The 17,411-nt window shown below is 38.3% G+C and overlaps 1 protein-coding gene across 1 annotated transcript; it reads right to left on the bottom strand.

The window, feature by feature from the left end:
• Positions 1 to 388: 388 nt before the first annotated feature.
• LOC128165020 (complement C1q tumor necrosis factor-related protein 4-like) lies at positions 389 to 15,570 on the bottom strand. The gene is made up of 4 exons (XM_052829202.1): positions 15,212 to 15,570; positions 4,530 to 4,976; positions 3,703 to 3,870; positions 389 to 813 (listed from the first exon to the last, which is right to left on the bottom strand). Exons 1-4 carry the CDS (start codon positions 15,315 to 15,317, stop codon positions 389 to 391), a joined length of 1,146 nt encoding a protein of 381 aa, XP_052685162.1. The 5' UTR covers positions 15,318 to 15,570.
• Positions 15,571 to 17,411: the final 1,841 nt, after the last annotated feature.

Raw genomic sequence — 17,411 nt, 5'->3', positions numbered from 1 at the left:
AATTATTTGAGAAGTATGAACCCTCTTAATTCTGAGATAAAAAGTCAGGGCTATACATACATGTATACGTAATACAACGTACAAATTTAGTGGTTAAAAGCAAAGGGCTAGAGTCGGTGGAATCTCTGATAATATTAAGGCTTTCACGTTTTCGTTGGAAACACATGCAAATGGTCCACGTATTGTAGTCCTTTTTTAAAGGACAACAACTTGTTTTTTTATAATTTACAAGTGTATTATGTGTATTGCAAATGAAAATAAATAACAATAGCCTTTTGCACAATGGTCAGCAAAATATATTATTATGTTTCAGCGATATATACAAATATTAAGCAAACTTTGAATGATGACTGCATTCCCGATTGTTCACATATGCCATACTGGTATTCTAATCCGAATGTATAAGGAAACCCGAGAAATGGGTGTGGCCAGCTACGGTGTTTGAACCCTTGGCCCAGGGAATTTCCATCCACACGGTGTCGCCTTTGTTCAAGTGTACGACTGTGTTGGAACTACGTTGCAGCCAGAACTGTGTATGTCCATCCAAAAATACATACATTTCATGCATTCCATTTTTCATCAACACAAAATGTATTCCATGATCAGACGTCTCGAATGGTACTGACGCAGTAAAGGCGAAGCTGTATACGCCGGGGACAGGCGCGGTAAATACCCCGGTTGTAGCATCGTATGCACTGCCTGTATTGACGTCCACACCTCTGAAGGTCATTCGGGTTCCGGCGGAGGGATTAACGATATTGTCAGTTAGATAGGAAAAGAAAGCAACATTCGGATCCTTGGATTTCATGGAAGCTGAAAGAAGATTAATGCAATTAAATTACAAACCAAAATGGCTATTTATTTGTCAGAAGTATGGGGTCTAACAAGAAGTCTGATTGCAATAAATCCAGAAAAAAAATGTGCATTACATGAAAATGTTATTGATGAACTAGTGTCGTTTGACGCAATCAGCTCCGGCTGTCCGTCTTTTTTTTTCTTTTTTTTTTTAGCTTACCTGAGCTAAAAGCTCAATTAAACTATTCTAATCACTTTTCGTACTACGTCCGTATGTCTGTATATTTCTTTTCCTTTTCGACTTCTCCCCAGAACAACTTGGCCGTTAAAGCCAAAGTTGGCACAAAGCATTCTTAGGTAAGGAGAATTCAAGTTTCTTTGAATAAAGAACCCAGGGGAGATAAGATTCATTGTAATAAGCTATAGTCTTGTATTTCTGTACAAATAATGTAAAGGAAAGTAATGTCCATGTACCATTTTTACAAAATGACTTGTGGCAAACAATAAAAACTGATTTAATTTGTAATGTTCATGTACCATTTTTACAAAATGACTTGTGGCAAACAATAAAAACTGATTTAATTTGTTTCTAAATGATATTATGAACAAATAAAGTAACATTTAATGGAAACTTTAACTATTACAACAAATATACAGTATAATTTGAAACAATAACAAGACTCGAGTTTGAATACAAAACAAAAGGTTTTCAAAGTGTATCTTGCTTTTAACTTTTTGATATTTCACGTTCAAATTTTGAGCAATGAAAATGCCCATATTAACCGGTATAGATATGGAAATTCGAAAAATTTAATTAGAATTTTCTGAGCCCAAAATCGTGTCTTTAAGTCAAGGAATGCTGTTTTTATCATATTAACCGTTTGTGTTCTGTTGCTTAAATGTTAATAGGTAATAAACCATTCAAGCTTTTGAAAGATCTCAAAAAACCATACAACAGTAATTACCATTATCAATACTATTCACAATAAAATGATCAGTTTCTAAAAGTTGCAATTGGTAAACAGTAGTGTACCGGCAAAACATTTTTTTTAAAACAGCCTCCTATTTATTAAACAAATTGTTGGAATAAAAAATTGCAAAAATGTTTGAACATAATTCGCTAAAATATTTTACTAGAACAATTCAGCAGTGAAACTGGTCTGTAATTAGAGGTTACAGATAGATCTTTTTTTGAAACAATCAAAATTCATTGGCCAATTTCCAGCACTCAGAAAAAGTATTGAGGGTTTTGTAATAGTTTCTTTACAGGATTTCGCGGCTTTTGCTGACAAAACCTACTGCTTTATTGACTGGTATAGCAAATAAAAATATCAAAAAGCTTTATTCCAATTCTATACAGGCGGTCAATATGGCCCCTGGGCCTCTTTTTAAAAATCTTCTCAAAAACCGATTGCCAAGAGGATCTTTTGTTTGTGTTGAAGCATCCTCAGGTAGTGTAGATTCATGTTTGTTCAAACTGTGATCCTCGGGAAAACGCATCTTCGCTAGCCAAGAACATAGTAATAATAAGGGAAAATCTTTAGAAACCCTTTTCTCAGAAGCTATTCTGCCAGAAAAGTTGTAAATTATGTGTAAACATCTTCAGGTTGTGTAGAATCAAGTAAGCATCCGCAGGTAATGTAGAATAAAGCATATGCGATCCTTGAGGAGGGGGGGGGGGGGGTACGGCTGAGTCACAATACCGGTTGGGGTCAATATTTTACAAAGTAAGAGAAAAATCTTTTAAAATGTTGGGAAAATCATTTGGCCAGAAAAACTGAACTTTGCATTGTGTTGAAGTACGTTTTACATAGTGTTTAATCATGATCTGTTTAAATTATGATCCTTTTTGGGTAGGGTAGGGTCACAATGGAGGAAGGTTCAATTTTTTACACAGGAATTTTAAAAAAATCTTCTGTTTTTTAAAATCATTTTCTTAAAAGTCCTTCGCCTAGAAAAGCTGTAAATTGTGTGGAAACATCCTTAGATAGTGTAGATTCAAGTTTGTTCAAATCATGATCTTCGTGGGTAGGGTGTGGGCACATTAGTTGGTCCAATTTTAGAAAGGAAAAGGTTTTTAAAAGGAGGCTAAGTGGTCATCAGATATGCCTCAAAATCTTAAATATATAAGGCAATATATAACTAAACTCTAAACTAGTAAAGAAATAATCCATATATTTTAACCTTGCTCTTCGTCTAAAGGAGGTTGATTAAGCCTACAAAGACCACGACCATTCAGCCATCTTAAATTATTCTGAAAAATTGTAGCGGTATAATATGGTTAACTTAAATGAATATACAAGCATCTTGAGACGATGTTGATTCTCAGTTCTTTAGACTGTGGCCCCTGGACAATTCCTTGATCCACAAGGAGTTCAAATTTTGATGAAATTTTATTATATACCTGTATATATAACCAATTATTTAAGACCTTCTTGAGAACTGCAATGCTCAATATGTGACACGACTATAAAATCACCCTGTTACGAAATATCTGGGGAAAAATTGAATATCTATATTATATACAGGGTATATTGTACTACATCGTCCAGGTATTTTGTATGATTGTATATGACTCGATCCGTAAAGATTGATTGAATTCACAGTGGGTATTGTTGCTCAGTTAAGCGATGTGGCCCATGGACCTCTTGTAAATAAAGATAGCAATTCATCAAGTTCATTGGGAAATAAACTTGTAATTGGTTGGTCACGTGATCAAATCCTGTGAATCCAGAAGGGCAGTATGTAATAGTCAATTTATTCATATGCACACTTGATCAAACCTACTGAGTAGTTACATGTGTATTGTGCTCCATGTCGAACATAAGACAGGGAAAACTAATACAGTGATGCCTGGAAACATCAGTATCACAGTTCTTTTCGGGGTTTGAATGATAGATTTCTTACCGATTTCCTCATTTAAATCGACCACGTCTCTCTGCAGTTGGACGATTTCGGCCATCATGCTGTTTATTTGATGCTCGACACTGGTGTCCGAGTGTACCCCTCCATCTCCATTCAACAACAGTCCGTCACAGGCGGTCAGCAACAGCAGCAAAACTAGCATGGTCCGGTCTATGATGTATCAGTTTAACTTATGTAGACTTACCGCCCTAATATATAACATATACACTAATTTATATGAATTATCAACAGGTTAAGATAATCTTTACATCAAAAAGACCTTGCAGTGTCAAAGTACATTGATCTTTTATAGATTAGGTCTGTGAAACATCACGGATTTTTAAAATTAGATTTTAATATTGAGAAAATAAGTAACAACGGTAATTTGGATCTATCCTGTAATCAGAATTTACAGATTATACCATATAAAAGTAATACTTTATAGCTGCAGGTTTGGAGGTACCGGTCTGAAAAATAATCGGATGGAGCCCTTGATTGACCAAATAAAATCTAAGGGTTTATTGAATCGGTTTGTTTTTGTTTTTTGGTTTTTAAAATCTATCCTTTGGTAAATGATACGTTTAAATAAAGCGAGAAGTCAACCATTACATTAGAAGTCTTTAATCGCTCGTTTTCACTGCGAGAGCTTTTTCTTCTAATTTAGATGTGTATCGCAAACAAAGGAGAAATATAACAACCTTTTGTAATGGAGACAGAAAATTCAACACGTAATATGTTTCGGTGGAATATGCATTTATTTAGTACACTTTAACTGATAACAGCTGCAGTCCCGATTTTTGTCACATATGCCAGACGGCCATTCTAATCACCATGTATAAGGAAACCCGAGAAATGGGTGTGGTACTGGTCTCCCCCATCAAAGTTCCCGTGGCCAGCTACGGTGTTCGAACCCTTGACCCACTGAATTTCCATCCACACGGTGTCGCCTTTGTTCAAGTGTACGACTGTGTTAGAACTACGTTGCAGCCAGAACTGTGTATGTCCATCCAAAAATACATACATTTCCTGTCTACCATTTTTCTTCAACACAAAATGTATATCATGATCAGACGTCCCGGGTGGTACTGACGCAGTAAAGGCGAAGCTGTATACGCCAGGAACAGGCGCGGTAAATACCCCGGTTGTAGCATCGTATGCACTGCCTGTATTGACGTCCACACCTCTGAACGTCACACGGGTCCCGGCTGGGGGGTCGACGATATTGTTAGTCAGGTAGGAGAAGAAAGCAACACTCTGATCTTTGGATTTCATTGAAGCTAAAAGAAGATTTATGTGTTTAATTTAACCAAATGGCTATTCATTGTGACAGAAGTATGGAGTCTTTTAAACTTAAGTCTGACCCAAAATATTTATGCTGCATATTTGAACGATTTTAAAAAAAATACACAAAGTCAAGTATACCTGTGACAGAAGTGCAATTGAAATCGATGAAAGGGAAATTTTCTAAGATAACTTCATTCACACATTATCTTTTTCCCTCGTAAAAATTCACAGGAATGAAAACAGATTTCCTACGGAGATTTATAATGGGGGAATGTTGACATCTATTCTCCATTCGGAAATACTAGGGACACCACGCGCAATTTTTCAACGTTATCATCCGGGCGTCTTCATCTCCTTAGCAATGGAAAAACCCCGTAGACTTTCTATTTTTAGCCGTGTATTTATTCTGTCATTCAGATAGCTTCAACCATGTCCAATCAAAACCACGTATTGCAAACACATAGATTTTATTGGATGTCAAGGTAAAAAAGTGTGGTGGACGCAAAATCACAACATAATCGACAGATCGACGAGAACCAAGCGCGTCACGTGCGCAGCAAAATCAAACTAAGGGGAGTAACTCACAAAAAGTATGGAGACACATTTCTAACAAAAGTGTACCAGAACACTCCTCACCTGACATTAAAGAAAATGTCACTATAACATAATACACGATAAACGAAGAGAACCTTAAGCATATCTTGCAAACTGAGTCACAATCACATCAAAGTTTACACACTAAGTAGCAGCACCATTTCTGAGATTGGTCTGGTGTAGATAGAAGTGGAACCGTTTTTGGCGACACGAACCTCCGCCTTTCTGACTCGTCCATCCTGACTTGGCAAGGGATTCACTATGGTTCCAGTTGGCCATTCGTTCCTCGATACGGTTTTGTCTCTAAGTAGCACAATATCTCCGTGTTTCAAATTGGGAACAGAGTCTTTCCATTTCCGACGTGTTTGCAGAGTGTGAAGATATTCTTTGTTCCAACGTTGCCAGAATGTATCAGCTAGGTACTGCACCCTACGCCATTGGGCTTTATACATGTCTTTCATATCGAACGTTCCAATGGGTGCAGGATAACAACCAGATTTCTGGGTAAGTATCATCGCAGGACTTAATATCAAGGGAGATTCTGGGTCCGACGACACCGGAACGATGGGTCTACCATTGACTATGGCACAAACCTCTGCTAAAAACGTGGTTAGCACTTCATGAGTAAGGTCTTTCGATTGAACCTCCAGGATCATAGAGTTGAGGATTCTTCTTGTTATACCGATCATCCTTTCCCATACACCGCCCATGTGTGAAGAATGTGGGGGATTAAAAATCCACACAGTCTGTTTCTCTTCTAAGAAGTTATGGACTGGCCCCTCTTCTACGTTAATGGAGTTCATGTCTAGATGATCTACAGAACCCACGAAATTTGTTCCTCGGTCTGAACGAATTTCTTTCACACTGCCTCTTAAAGCAATGAATCTACGAAGGGCATTAATGAATGATGATGAACTGAGTTCCTCTATAACTTCAATGTGTATGGCCCTTGTAGAAAGACATGTGAATAACAGAGCCCAACGTTTGCTGTTGGCTTGGCCGCCTCTCGTCTTGCGTGTCACGACTGACCATGGCCCGAATGTGTCTATTCCCACTGATGAGAAAGGAGGGTTGGGGGATACTCTATCCTCAGGTAAGTCTGACATAAGTTGTTGTTCTTGTTTTCCTCTTAACTTACGACAGATGACGCACTTGTATAGCAATGACGAGATCAATCTCCTTTCGCCAACTATCCAGAAACCAGCATCTCTTAATGCCCCTGCTGTAAAGTGGCGGCCTTGGTGCTTTACTTCACAGTGATAATGGCGGATCAACAGAACTGCAATGTGGTTGTTTCCTGGAATGATGATAGGATGTTTCTCTTTGTACTCAATACTTGCCCTATGGATTCTACCGCCAACGCGCAGCAGTCCATCATCATCAAGGAATGGATTCAGGTTTCGAATTCGTTTTTGGTAATGATGATCTGTGCTTTATGCAGCTGATTTCCGTTGAAAAAACTTCACTCTGTATCTGTCTAATGATAAAGTTCACAGTTGCGCTGTAAGATATGTCACTAAGTTCATCTTTAGTACCATCTTTGTGTAAAGTTCTTGCAAAAATTTTCAAGCGTTTGAATGTGTTGACTAGATTTCTCCACACAGAAAACCTTTCAATGCGATGGGTGAGAGCAAATGTGTTCTCATGAAGTTCTGTTTTGAGAACTTGCACTTGTGGTCTAATTTCTTTGTCTTGATCTACGTTTACTAACGGAAATTTGGTATCATTTGACTCTTCCGTTGGCTCGTACAGGCTAGGTGGTCCTTGCAACCACAGACTGTTTTGAAGCTTATCAGGAGGAATGGATCTGGTCGCTGCATCTGCAGGATTAGACTCGGTGTGGACATACGACCACTGGTGTGGTTGAGAAAGCTTCCTTATTTTGGCCACACGATTTGTCACATACATGTAGAACCTCCTTGTAGAGTTGTGAATATACCCTAGCACTACTTGGCTATCACTGAAGAAATGAAATGAATTTCTTTCAAGGTCAAGCTCATTGGAGATGGTTTCGGATATCTGGACGGCTAATACGGCCGCACAGAGTTCCAATCTTGGAATGCTGTGTCCGTGCAAGGGTGCAACCTTTGCCTTGCCCATGATATATCCCACATGAACACCACCTTTGGTATCAGTCATTTTCAGAAAAGCGACAGCTGCTATCGCTTTCTCTGAAGCATCGCAATATATATGTACCTCCTTGCGGATCATGTCTTTCCACGAGATGGTAGCGTAAGTACGTGGAACCGATAGCTGATCCAGTTCTAGCAGAGAATTCTTCCAACGTTCCCATTTGTCTCGCATATGTTCTGGAAGTGGCTCGTCCCAGCTTTTCGTAATGGCCATTAGGTCCCGCAGAAGCAATTTGCCTAAAATTACCACTGGAGCGATGAACCCTAAGGGGTCATAGAGGCTATTAACAACGGATAAGATTCCCCGCTTGCTGAATGGTTTCTCTCCTAAAGATGTACGGTAGGTGAACGAGTCACTCTGCAAGTTCCAGTACAAGCCTAGACTGCGCTGCATTGGGGCCTCAGAAACACCAAGATCAATGTCCTTCAAATGGCTTGCTTTGTCGTCCTCGGAGAAAGCATTCATAACATCTTGGCTGTTGGATGCTATCTTATGCAGTCGCAAGTTTCCTTCTTCCATCAGTGCTTCCTGTGTCCTTTTCATGAGGTCGATAGCATCAGATGCGGTCGGTAGAGACACCAGTCCGTCGTCAACGTAAAAGTTTCTTATCACGAAATTCACAACATCAGATCCATAGACTTCTTCACCAGATTGTGCAGCTTTCCTTAAGCCATACGTAGCTACTGCTGGAGACGGACTGTTTCCGAAAACGTGCACTCGCATGCGATACTCCACTAATTCCTTTTCTGGGTCATTATTTTCGTACCAAAAAAAGCGCAAAAAGTTTCTGTGTTTTTCACTGACCACAAAGCAATAAAACATCTGTTGGATATCAGCAGTGATAGCAACAAGGTCTTTACGGAAACGCAATAACACGCCAAGAAGGCTATTGATCAAATCAGGTCCAGTCATGAGAACATCGTTCAATGAAACATTGTCATATTTGGCCGATGAATCGAAGACTACTCTAATTTGTGTTGGCTTCTTTGGGTGGTATACCCCAAAAATGGGTAAGTACCAGGCCTCCTCACCATCTGTCAAAGGAGGGGCAATCTCAGCATGGTGGTTCTCAAAGATTTTTCGCATGAACTCCAGGAAATGATTTTTCTTCGCATCATCTTTTCGAAGGGAGAAATCCAGGGATTTAGCTCTCTGAAGGGCTTGGGTTCGATTATCCGGAAGTCTTCTTCTTGGAGAACGGAAAGGTAGAGGGGCTTCCCAAAACCCTTCAGCATTTTTAGAAACCGTCTGATCCATAATACAAAGAAACTCTTCATCTTCGACGGACAGTCCGACAGTGTCATCATCATTTCTTCTAGCAAAAATGTCTGAATCACACTTGGGTGTATTAGAATCTGTGTCAAATGAGTCTGTTGTGAACTCTTCCTTAATCTCAAAGTTGTTAGGACATGGCTTGCATATTGATGATCTGCCATTACGTAACAGGTAGGTCTTATTTACAGTTACTGTATCTGGTCGATGAAACTGGCTGAGACATGTTTCTCCTACAACCACCCAACCTAAGCGCAATCTCTGGGCATACGGAGAGTGACGAGGACCTGTGAGTTGTTCGAGAACATGGTGCGCTTCGGGTAAGTCACGACCAATCAAGAGTACAATTGGAGCAGAGTCATCAATTTCAGGTAGGTAATCCGCAATTTTCCGAAGGTGCGGGTGATGGCGTGCAGCGGCCGGGGATGGGATCTCTTCCCTGATATTCGGTAAGTCACATTCAATCAAAGTTGGCAGTTGAAGAATTGTACTACCATTCAATGATTCCACAACTACACCACTAGCCCGTCTACCATATGTGTTTACTGTTCCTGCGCAGGATGTAAGATGGTATTCCAAAGGACTTCCATTCAAGTGTAGTAATGAGAATAGTTCAGATCCAGCCAATGACCTATTGCTCTGGTCATCTAGAATGACATACGCTTTAATTGCCTTATCAGGGCGCTCTTGTTTGTACACTCTCGCGAGGACTGTTTTTGAACAGGACTTTCCACTGAAGTTACCTCCACATACTTTCGTACATTTGTTCCACACTTCAGGGGTCTCCTCACCGTAATTTGAGGACTTTATTTGTTTTGTGAGATGTAAGGCAGTTGGATGAGAATTACCTCCACACTCTCCACACACTACTTCCTCTTTACAATCTCTCATCTTGTGTTCAGTTGAACCACAACAGCGAAAACATAGGGCATTGTCTCTGATGAATTTTTTGCGTTCATCCATTGGTTTCACTCTAAAGGCTCTGCATTCGTTTAAACTGTGAAATGTCTTGTGGAGAGGACAAATGTTTTGTTTTGAGGCCTTGCAATCCTCCTTAGATTTGAAAAGCGTTTTCTTTGTAGCGATCCCAGGTCGATTCCAATTTTCGTGACCTTTGACAAAGTTTTTTGACACTGTCCTCGATGATGTGTTACATGAGGTGTCATATGAGAAACTTGGGTCGTTCTTGACACGACTGGTTTCACGGATAAATTCTACGAAACATTTGAATGGAGGAAATGCAACCTCATGTTGTTTCTTGTACTTGACAGCATGAGTTGTCCATTTTTCTTGTATTCCATAAGGTAATTTCCTCACAATGGGTAGGATTCCAGCAGATGAATCATAGAATGATAACATTTGTTTGAATTGTTCATCTTCTTTTGCTGCCTCAATCTCACAAAGAATGTCACACAACTCATAAAGTTTTGTATTGTCTTTGGCACTTAATTTAGGGAAATTCTCTATCTTCTGACGGAGAGCTGCGTCTATCATTTCTGGGCAGCCAAATCTCTCAAAAAGTCTTTCCCAAAGTCTGGAGAGTCCCTTCGCAGGATCATGAGTGTTTGTGGATCTGATGCTGTAGGCATAGCATGATGATTCCGGACCTAGGAATTTCACTAAGAGGTCGAGTTCCTCTGATGGGCTGACTTCCAGTTCTGACATGACACTCCTAAAACTGGCTTTCCAACTACGAAAACACTCTGCTTTATCATTAAATGAAGTGAGTCTAGAAAGGAGCAAGTCTTTCTTTAACAAAAAACGAGTTAAGTCTGAACCAGTGGTCTGTGGTGGTTCAGGTTTGTGTCTAGGTGGATGACTACTAGGAAATGTTATGGGTGGTGGATTGGTCACTGGAAAATTAGCTTCGGCTTGAGGCCTAACACTGTGCTGCGGTAACTGAGCACTTGTTATGACCTCTGGTTGTTGACTGACAAATCTTGCTGTGTCCCTGACAGGATCCATAGCTCCATCAAGTCTCAGTCTTTCTGTAGAATGAACGGACTCAGCATCTGCTTCGCTCTCCAAGACTTGATACTCAGCTTCTGTCGCTGCCACAGTCTTTCGCAGGGAAAGCAGCTTCACCTCTTCTTCCATTTCCACCCGTTTTCTCTCCAGTGAAGCTGTTGTTTGTTTTTGTTGCTCCTTAAAAGGGCATTCTGTTTTCGTAAAGCTGCTTCTTTTTCAGCGAACTCTATGTTCACTCTCGCTGCTGCTGCTTTTGCCTTTAATTTCAAAATCTCGGAGGATATTGAGATCACTGAACTGAAACCAGCATGAGATTTTTTGGCAGATAATGTTTCCAACTTAACTCTTTGCTTTACCTCATGGGATGTGGATGCTGCAAGTTTCTGTTCAATGGACTCGATCTGTATGTAGGCGTCCTTCACTGCTTTGTAATATTCCGGGAGAGTTGCTTCCAGTTCATCCAAGTCTTTCTTGGTTTTTTCAGTGTTCGTTCTTATGTAGAAATCTTTGATTTCTTCAACGACTGTGCAAAATCCATCGAAGTGCCTTGAAATTTCATTTCTTATGTTTGGAATATCACGCTGTTCTTTTATATTTAAGGCAGTCTTAATGCCATTGTCCACACGCTTCCATAGTTCATCTAGAGTGGTTAAGTATTTATCTCTCATCACCTCGTACATTTCTGCTCCCTTTTCTGTATGAGTCCGGAGACGTTTTTCTTTATCAGCATCTGACATCATGAACATCGGTCGTCACACTTTTTTACTATTCTGTCATTCAGATAGCTTCAACCATGTCCAATCAAAACCACGTATTGCAAACACATAGATTTTATTGGATGTCAAGGTAAAAAAGTGTGGTGGACGCAAAATCACAACATAATCGACAGATCGACGAGAACCAAGCGCGTCACGTGCGCAGCAAAATCAAACTAAGGGGAGTAACTCACAAAAAGTATGGAGACACATTTCTAACAAAAGTGTACCAGAACAGTATTGATACCCGACAAGCTAGAGGGGGCGTAGCTGCAATAATGTAGCCCTCTCCGGATTTTTTTTCGGGGGGGGGGGGGGGGGAGAGGGCTACAACTCGATAGGATCTCCGTAATGGTGCAAGTGCGGGAGTGATTCACTCCCGCAACGATTTCGTCTCAAATCGTTTATAAATGACAATAACATTTGCATTTTTACCTGAACTCAAACGTTGTAGATGTCTATGGCATAAATTAATCCAAAAATATCAAGTATAGTCCATATATCGGTTATTTTTCGTGTATGTCAACAACGAAAGTTGAATTTGTCCGCCATGTTTACTGACCTTGACCGCTTTTATTTTGGGACAGCCAATGAGAATTCAGGAACGGATCTTGAATATAGGAATTCCCCTATTTTAAACATAATTAACGCGGTAAATATGAATTTTCCATTAAATACCATTTCCTTAAATGATGTATTAGTGATATAACGAGGTAAGATCGATTATTTACACTGACATACACGTTATCAAGTCCATCAAAACTCCAAGCGTTCATCCCATAAAATCACGCGAGAACTGTCATGGCTGCTGAAAAAGACGACTGGTAAACATGCTGATGTGTTTTATCTGGTTTTGATTTATATACGGTTAATTTGTTTAACCTGAATTAAAAAATCATTTATCAAAAGGAAGTCAAATATAAAATCGATCTTTTCAGACCGAAGTCAGCCGCATTAAAAAACTAATTTTGCACCATTACGGAGATCCTGTGGAATTGTAGCCCTCTCCAGTAAACATCAGAGATGAAAAATCGGAGAGGGCTACATTATTGCAGTTAGAGGGGGCGTTTCAAAGGGGGAAATCTTGGGATTTTTTCATACTATTAAATGAACATTGTCTGAACCAAGGGGTATTTATAAATACCGAATAATTTCAGGAAATATGCGGCAAAAATATCTTGGGACAGACCATGCGCGGATCTAGAGGGGGGGGGTCGGGGGGGGGGGGGTCCCGACCCCCCCCTGGAAAATGAAAATTTATTAAATTTACATAGTAAAATTATCGCGAAAATATGCCTCGGACCCCCCCTGGCAAACACAATTATCCTTCGGACCCCCCCTGGAAAAATTTTCTGGATCCGCGCATGCAAACTATAGTAGTACATTGTAGAAGGTTCATTAGTCCGAAGACATTGCAAGTCCGATAACAAGGAAGATGTGCAATAGATGAAAATCTTATCTTTAACGTCAATAACATAAAAATAAAACAGTCTAATGATATACTGATACAACAATGTTATAACAACTTAATAGCTGAAACTTTACATCTAAAATTTTGTAAAACCATATTGGGGTTGAATAAGAAAAGTATGAACCATGCTTCACTTTCTGAACTAGGAAGATTTCCTCTACATTATGATATTGTCAATAGATTACTAAAATACTGCTACAGATTAGAAAATTAGAAAACAACAGTTTCCTCTATTAAAAGATGCATTTGTATGTAGTAAAGAACTTCATTTCGCCCAAAATACAACTTGGTATTCCTCTATTGAAAAGCTACTAAACATTCATTATGACATATTCTAAAAAAGACTTTGTTACTTCTTTAAAACAATCTCAGACTAAAAAATATTTGATGGATTGGCAGTACTCAAATGAAACACTTAAAGATGGCAAACTTGTTACTTATTTATTTTTGAAAACTAACTTCAGACTGGAAAAGTATTTAACTATATTAAGACCTGAATACAGAAAGCCAATCTGTAGACTGCGGATATCAGCGCATAGACTTTTTATTGAATCGGGCAGATATAATAACACACCTAGAACAGAAAGAATATGCAAAAATTGTACACTTAATAAAATTGAAGATGAAGAACATTTTCTTATCCAATGCAACAAATTTACAAAAGAAAGAGAGGAACTATTTGATTTAATTTCATCTAAAGCAAAACATTTTACTAGTTTAGAAGATAAACAAAAATTATTTTGGATTCTAAACTGTGAAGAATTAGATATATTAAACTCTGTTGGTAAATTTTTACAAAAGGCATTGCCTTAATTTGTATTTCCTATTCAAATATTGGTTTTTTTTTTTTTTTATTTTTCAATCATATGATAAACTATTTCAAATTTGTATGTGCATTTGTATCTTGACATATTTATGTATGGTGTTTAACATAAATATATAGAAGACACTATAGTGAATGTATGGAAACATACATAATTATACATATATATATATATATATATATATATATATATATATATATATATATATATATATATATATATATATATATATATATATATATATACATATATACTATTTAATTGTTCATGTCTGTCATAGTTCTTTAAATCATCCAGCTCTTTCCCTCTTGTATATGTTTATTGAATGTTTTATGTTCATTGGATGTTGTATGTCAACAGTCTTCATGTTGCCCCTTGAGGGCCCTTAATTGGTTAATAAAGAATATGAATATGAATATAAATATATGAATATATTGATGAACTAATGCTACATGTATGACGTAATATCAAAGACGACTGGTATAAACTCTTTAAAAATAAAAAAGATAGCTGTGCATAAAGATCCGTGACTTGGATATGAAAATTGTTTGGTCACGTGATCAAATCCTGTGAAGCCCAAAGGGCTACACAAAAGGGTCAATGTATCCATGAACACTTGTTCTAACATAGTTACATGTGTGCAGTACATAGGCGTCGGAACCGGGGGGGGGGGGGGCTAGGGGGGGGGCTTAGCCCCCCCCCCCCCCCACTTTTTTTGCAAAGCTATACCTAGCCATTAGAAACATAGCATGATAGAGGGTTCAGCCCCCCCCCCCCCCCCCCACTTTTTCGCGCAGGAAAGATAATTGTTCCTAAATTTACTTTGAAAGATTGAGAAGTTATATTCAGAGAGAAGTTAGATTCAGAAGCATACTAGCCCCCCCCCCCACCACGGATTAGTAATTTCATGATTTTGGGGGAAAAAATTGGGTAAGTAATTTTTTTTTTTTGGAAGCATAGGTATACCCCCCCCCCCCCCCCCCCCCCCACGGATAAGGATTTCCATGATTTTGGGAATTACTTTTTTCTTAATATTTCTGAGGATTAGTCTAGCCCCCCCCCCCCACTTTCAATTTGCTTCCGACGCCTATGCAGTATTTTATTTCAAACAAAGATAGGGAAATGTAAATATACAGTGATGTCTACAAACTTCTATATCATTTCTTTCCGGGATTTAGATAACAGCTGACTGCCGTTGATAGATGTCTTACCGATTTCTTTATTTAAATCGACTACGTCTCTCTGCAGTTTGACGATTTCGGCCATCATGCTATTCATCTGATGCTCCAGACTGGTTGTCCTGGAGGATTCCGCCATCTCAATTCAGCAGTAGTCCGTCACAGCGCAGGGCGTCCATGTATTTCCTTAAACATCGTTGATACATCATTGATATAATCGACCTTCCCTACATTTTTCACCGAAAAACAGCTTTCAGTTGGTAAATTGCTTTACTAAATCGAAAATAGGAAAATGAAAACAAATTATGGGCGGAGCTAACGTCATGAAAGGTCACATGGTGATGCTTTACCCCTACGTTTGTACATGTAGCTGCGAGGTGGTCAGCACCTACAGCAGAAAGTGGCATGGTCTGGCCTCTGATGAATCAGTACATGTATGTACATGTATGTACCTACCCTAGGTATTATAACAGTTATAATAAACACTTAACAGGTTAGGATAATATTTACATCAAAACGACCTTGTAATGTCAAAGTATAGTGATTTGCTTAATAGATAACGTCTAGGAAATATCAAGGGTATTTAAAATTTCTATCCCCTTTTTCCATTATAAAAATGGCCGAATGAAATTGTTTATTTGTGATTTTTACGCGTAATGTATTTTATTTCAAATTAACTCTGCTTTACAATCCCGTAGGCTACGCACACAGACCATTTGGGATTTAGATAGTTGTATCTATGAAGCTCTATTATTTGATGAAACCCGATGTTAGTCCGATTGCAGATGGTTTATCGTAAGCCTTGTGTGGAAATTATGCAGAGTCATTCCATATATATATGCCACCGTTATTAGGCCGTTAAGAATGTGCTAGTGGCCATAGTATTTGAGATTGGCCTATAAACACCGTAACCTTATGGAGAAAATAAATAACAGTGTTAATTTAAATTTATCCTGTGATCAGAATTTGTAGATTATGCCATTAGGAAATATTTTGATATTTTTATTGACTATTCACAACAACAAAGATATAAAACTCGGTAAAACAACAGTTACTCATAAAATTACTTTTTTTCGGGAGTTGGGGGATTTGGTGAACTTAAATACTGCGATCACTTGTCATGCATTTGAACATTTCTAGATTATCTTCTTGAAGTTTGTGATACTATCCTATAGATTACTCTACTCTTTGGTACTTAAGATGTAACAGGCAAACCAATGATAGCTGATTAGCAGGATTGTGTAATTTTCATAGCTTTAATTTGCTTCTTCTGTAATTCTCTGATTACAATGATATACATGTATGCAGTAAATATATACATTTCGTCTTCTCTACTCGTGCACGTACATCGACTAGAAATCTAGCAGGATGAGTCTTTTCTAAAGAAAATTGAATTCAATGACAAAGGCGTTTAATTTGATTAAGATTTATAATGATCAGCACACGAGAAGATATTAATTTTGCAAACTCATATTAATAATAAAAAGTGTGGATATTGGTTTACGTTTAAGATATAAATCTGTCCAAATCTTCTATTTATCCTTAGATCTAGTGTACGGTATATTGTTTTATCTATATACTATTATCTTTATATCATTTTACATGTGCATACATGTTTGACAACCAAGATGCACCGTCCCCTTACATTAAGCTTTGTACGGTGTCCAGCGGATCCTTCTGATAACAAGCATTCTGAGAGTATTGCATAAGCAATACACGTCCCCTACCGGTTTGTGGAAATTGTGAAAAAAATGCACTTTTATACAGAATACCGAACCCGAACATTAAAAAATTGGAATATAAAAAATTAATGTTCTCGAAAATATGTCAACCGGACGCTACAAAAGTGTAAACTTGATCTGTAGTTTCACATTTTGAAGCTGTTCAGCAAATTTCATATTATTCCTCAAACGCATAAAGAAAAACAGTTTGGAAAACTGAAGTGGGACAGACGTACGGACGGACGGACAGACGGACAGAGGAAAGCTATAGTCCCCTCCGGTGAAAACCGGTAGGGGACTAACAAGCAAGCCAACTCGTGTTAGGCCTATACCATTGGTCAACCTTAATGCATAAAAATCTTTTATTGTCCATCCAGCGGATTTTTATTGTTATTGAAGGTATTTTAAGCGTGATAGCTCTAGTATTACGTCAGATATTAATCATAAAGGATAGTCATAAAGGGATGATCAATGAGAAAAAAAATGTACCGGTATAAAAGAATCCGGGGTTA

The sequence above is a fragment of the Crassostrea angulata genome, chromosome 10 (assembly GCF_025612915.1).
Source record: "Crassostrea angulata isolate pt1a10 chromosome 10, ASM2561291v2, whole genome shotgun sequence".
NCBI lineage: Eukaryota > Metazoa > Mollusca > Bivalvia > Ostreida > Ostreidae > Magallana > Magallana angulata.
This window is presented reverse-complemented; position numbering and strand designations above follow the sequence as displayed.

Coding starts and splice junctions, on each gene's coding strand:
- LOC128165020 (XM_052829202.1), bottom strand. CDS start 15,317: ATGGCGGAATCCTCCAGGACAACCAGTCTGGAGCATCAGATGAATAGC. Junction 3,871..4,529: donor CTCGGGTTTCCTTATACATG/GTGATTAGAATG, acceptor GATACATCATAG/ACCGGACCATGCTAGTTTTG. Junction 814..3,702: donor CGATTTAAATGAGGAAATCG/GTAAGAAATCTA, acceptor ATCTTCTTTCAG/CTTCCATGAAATCCAAGGAT.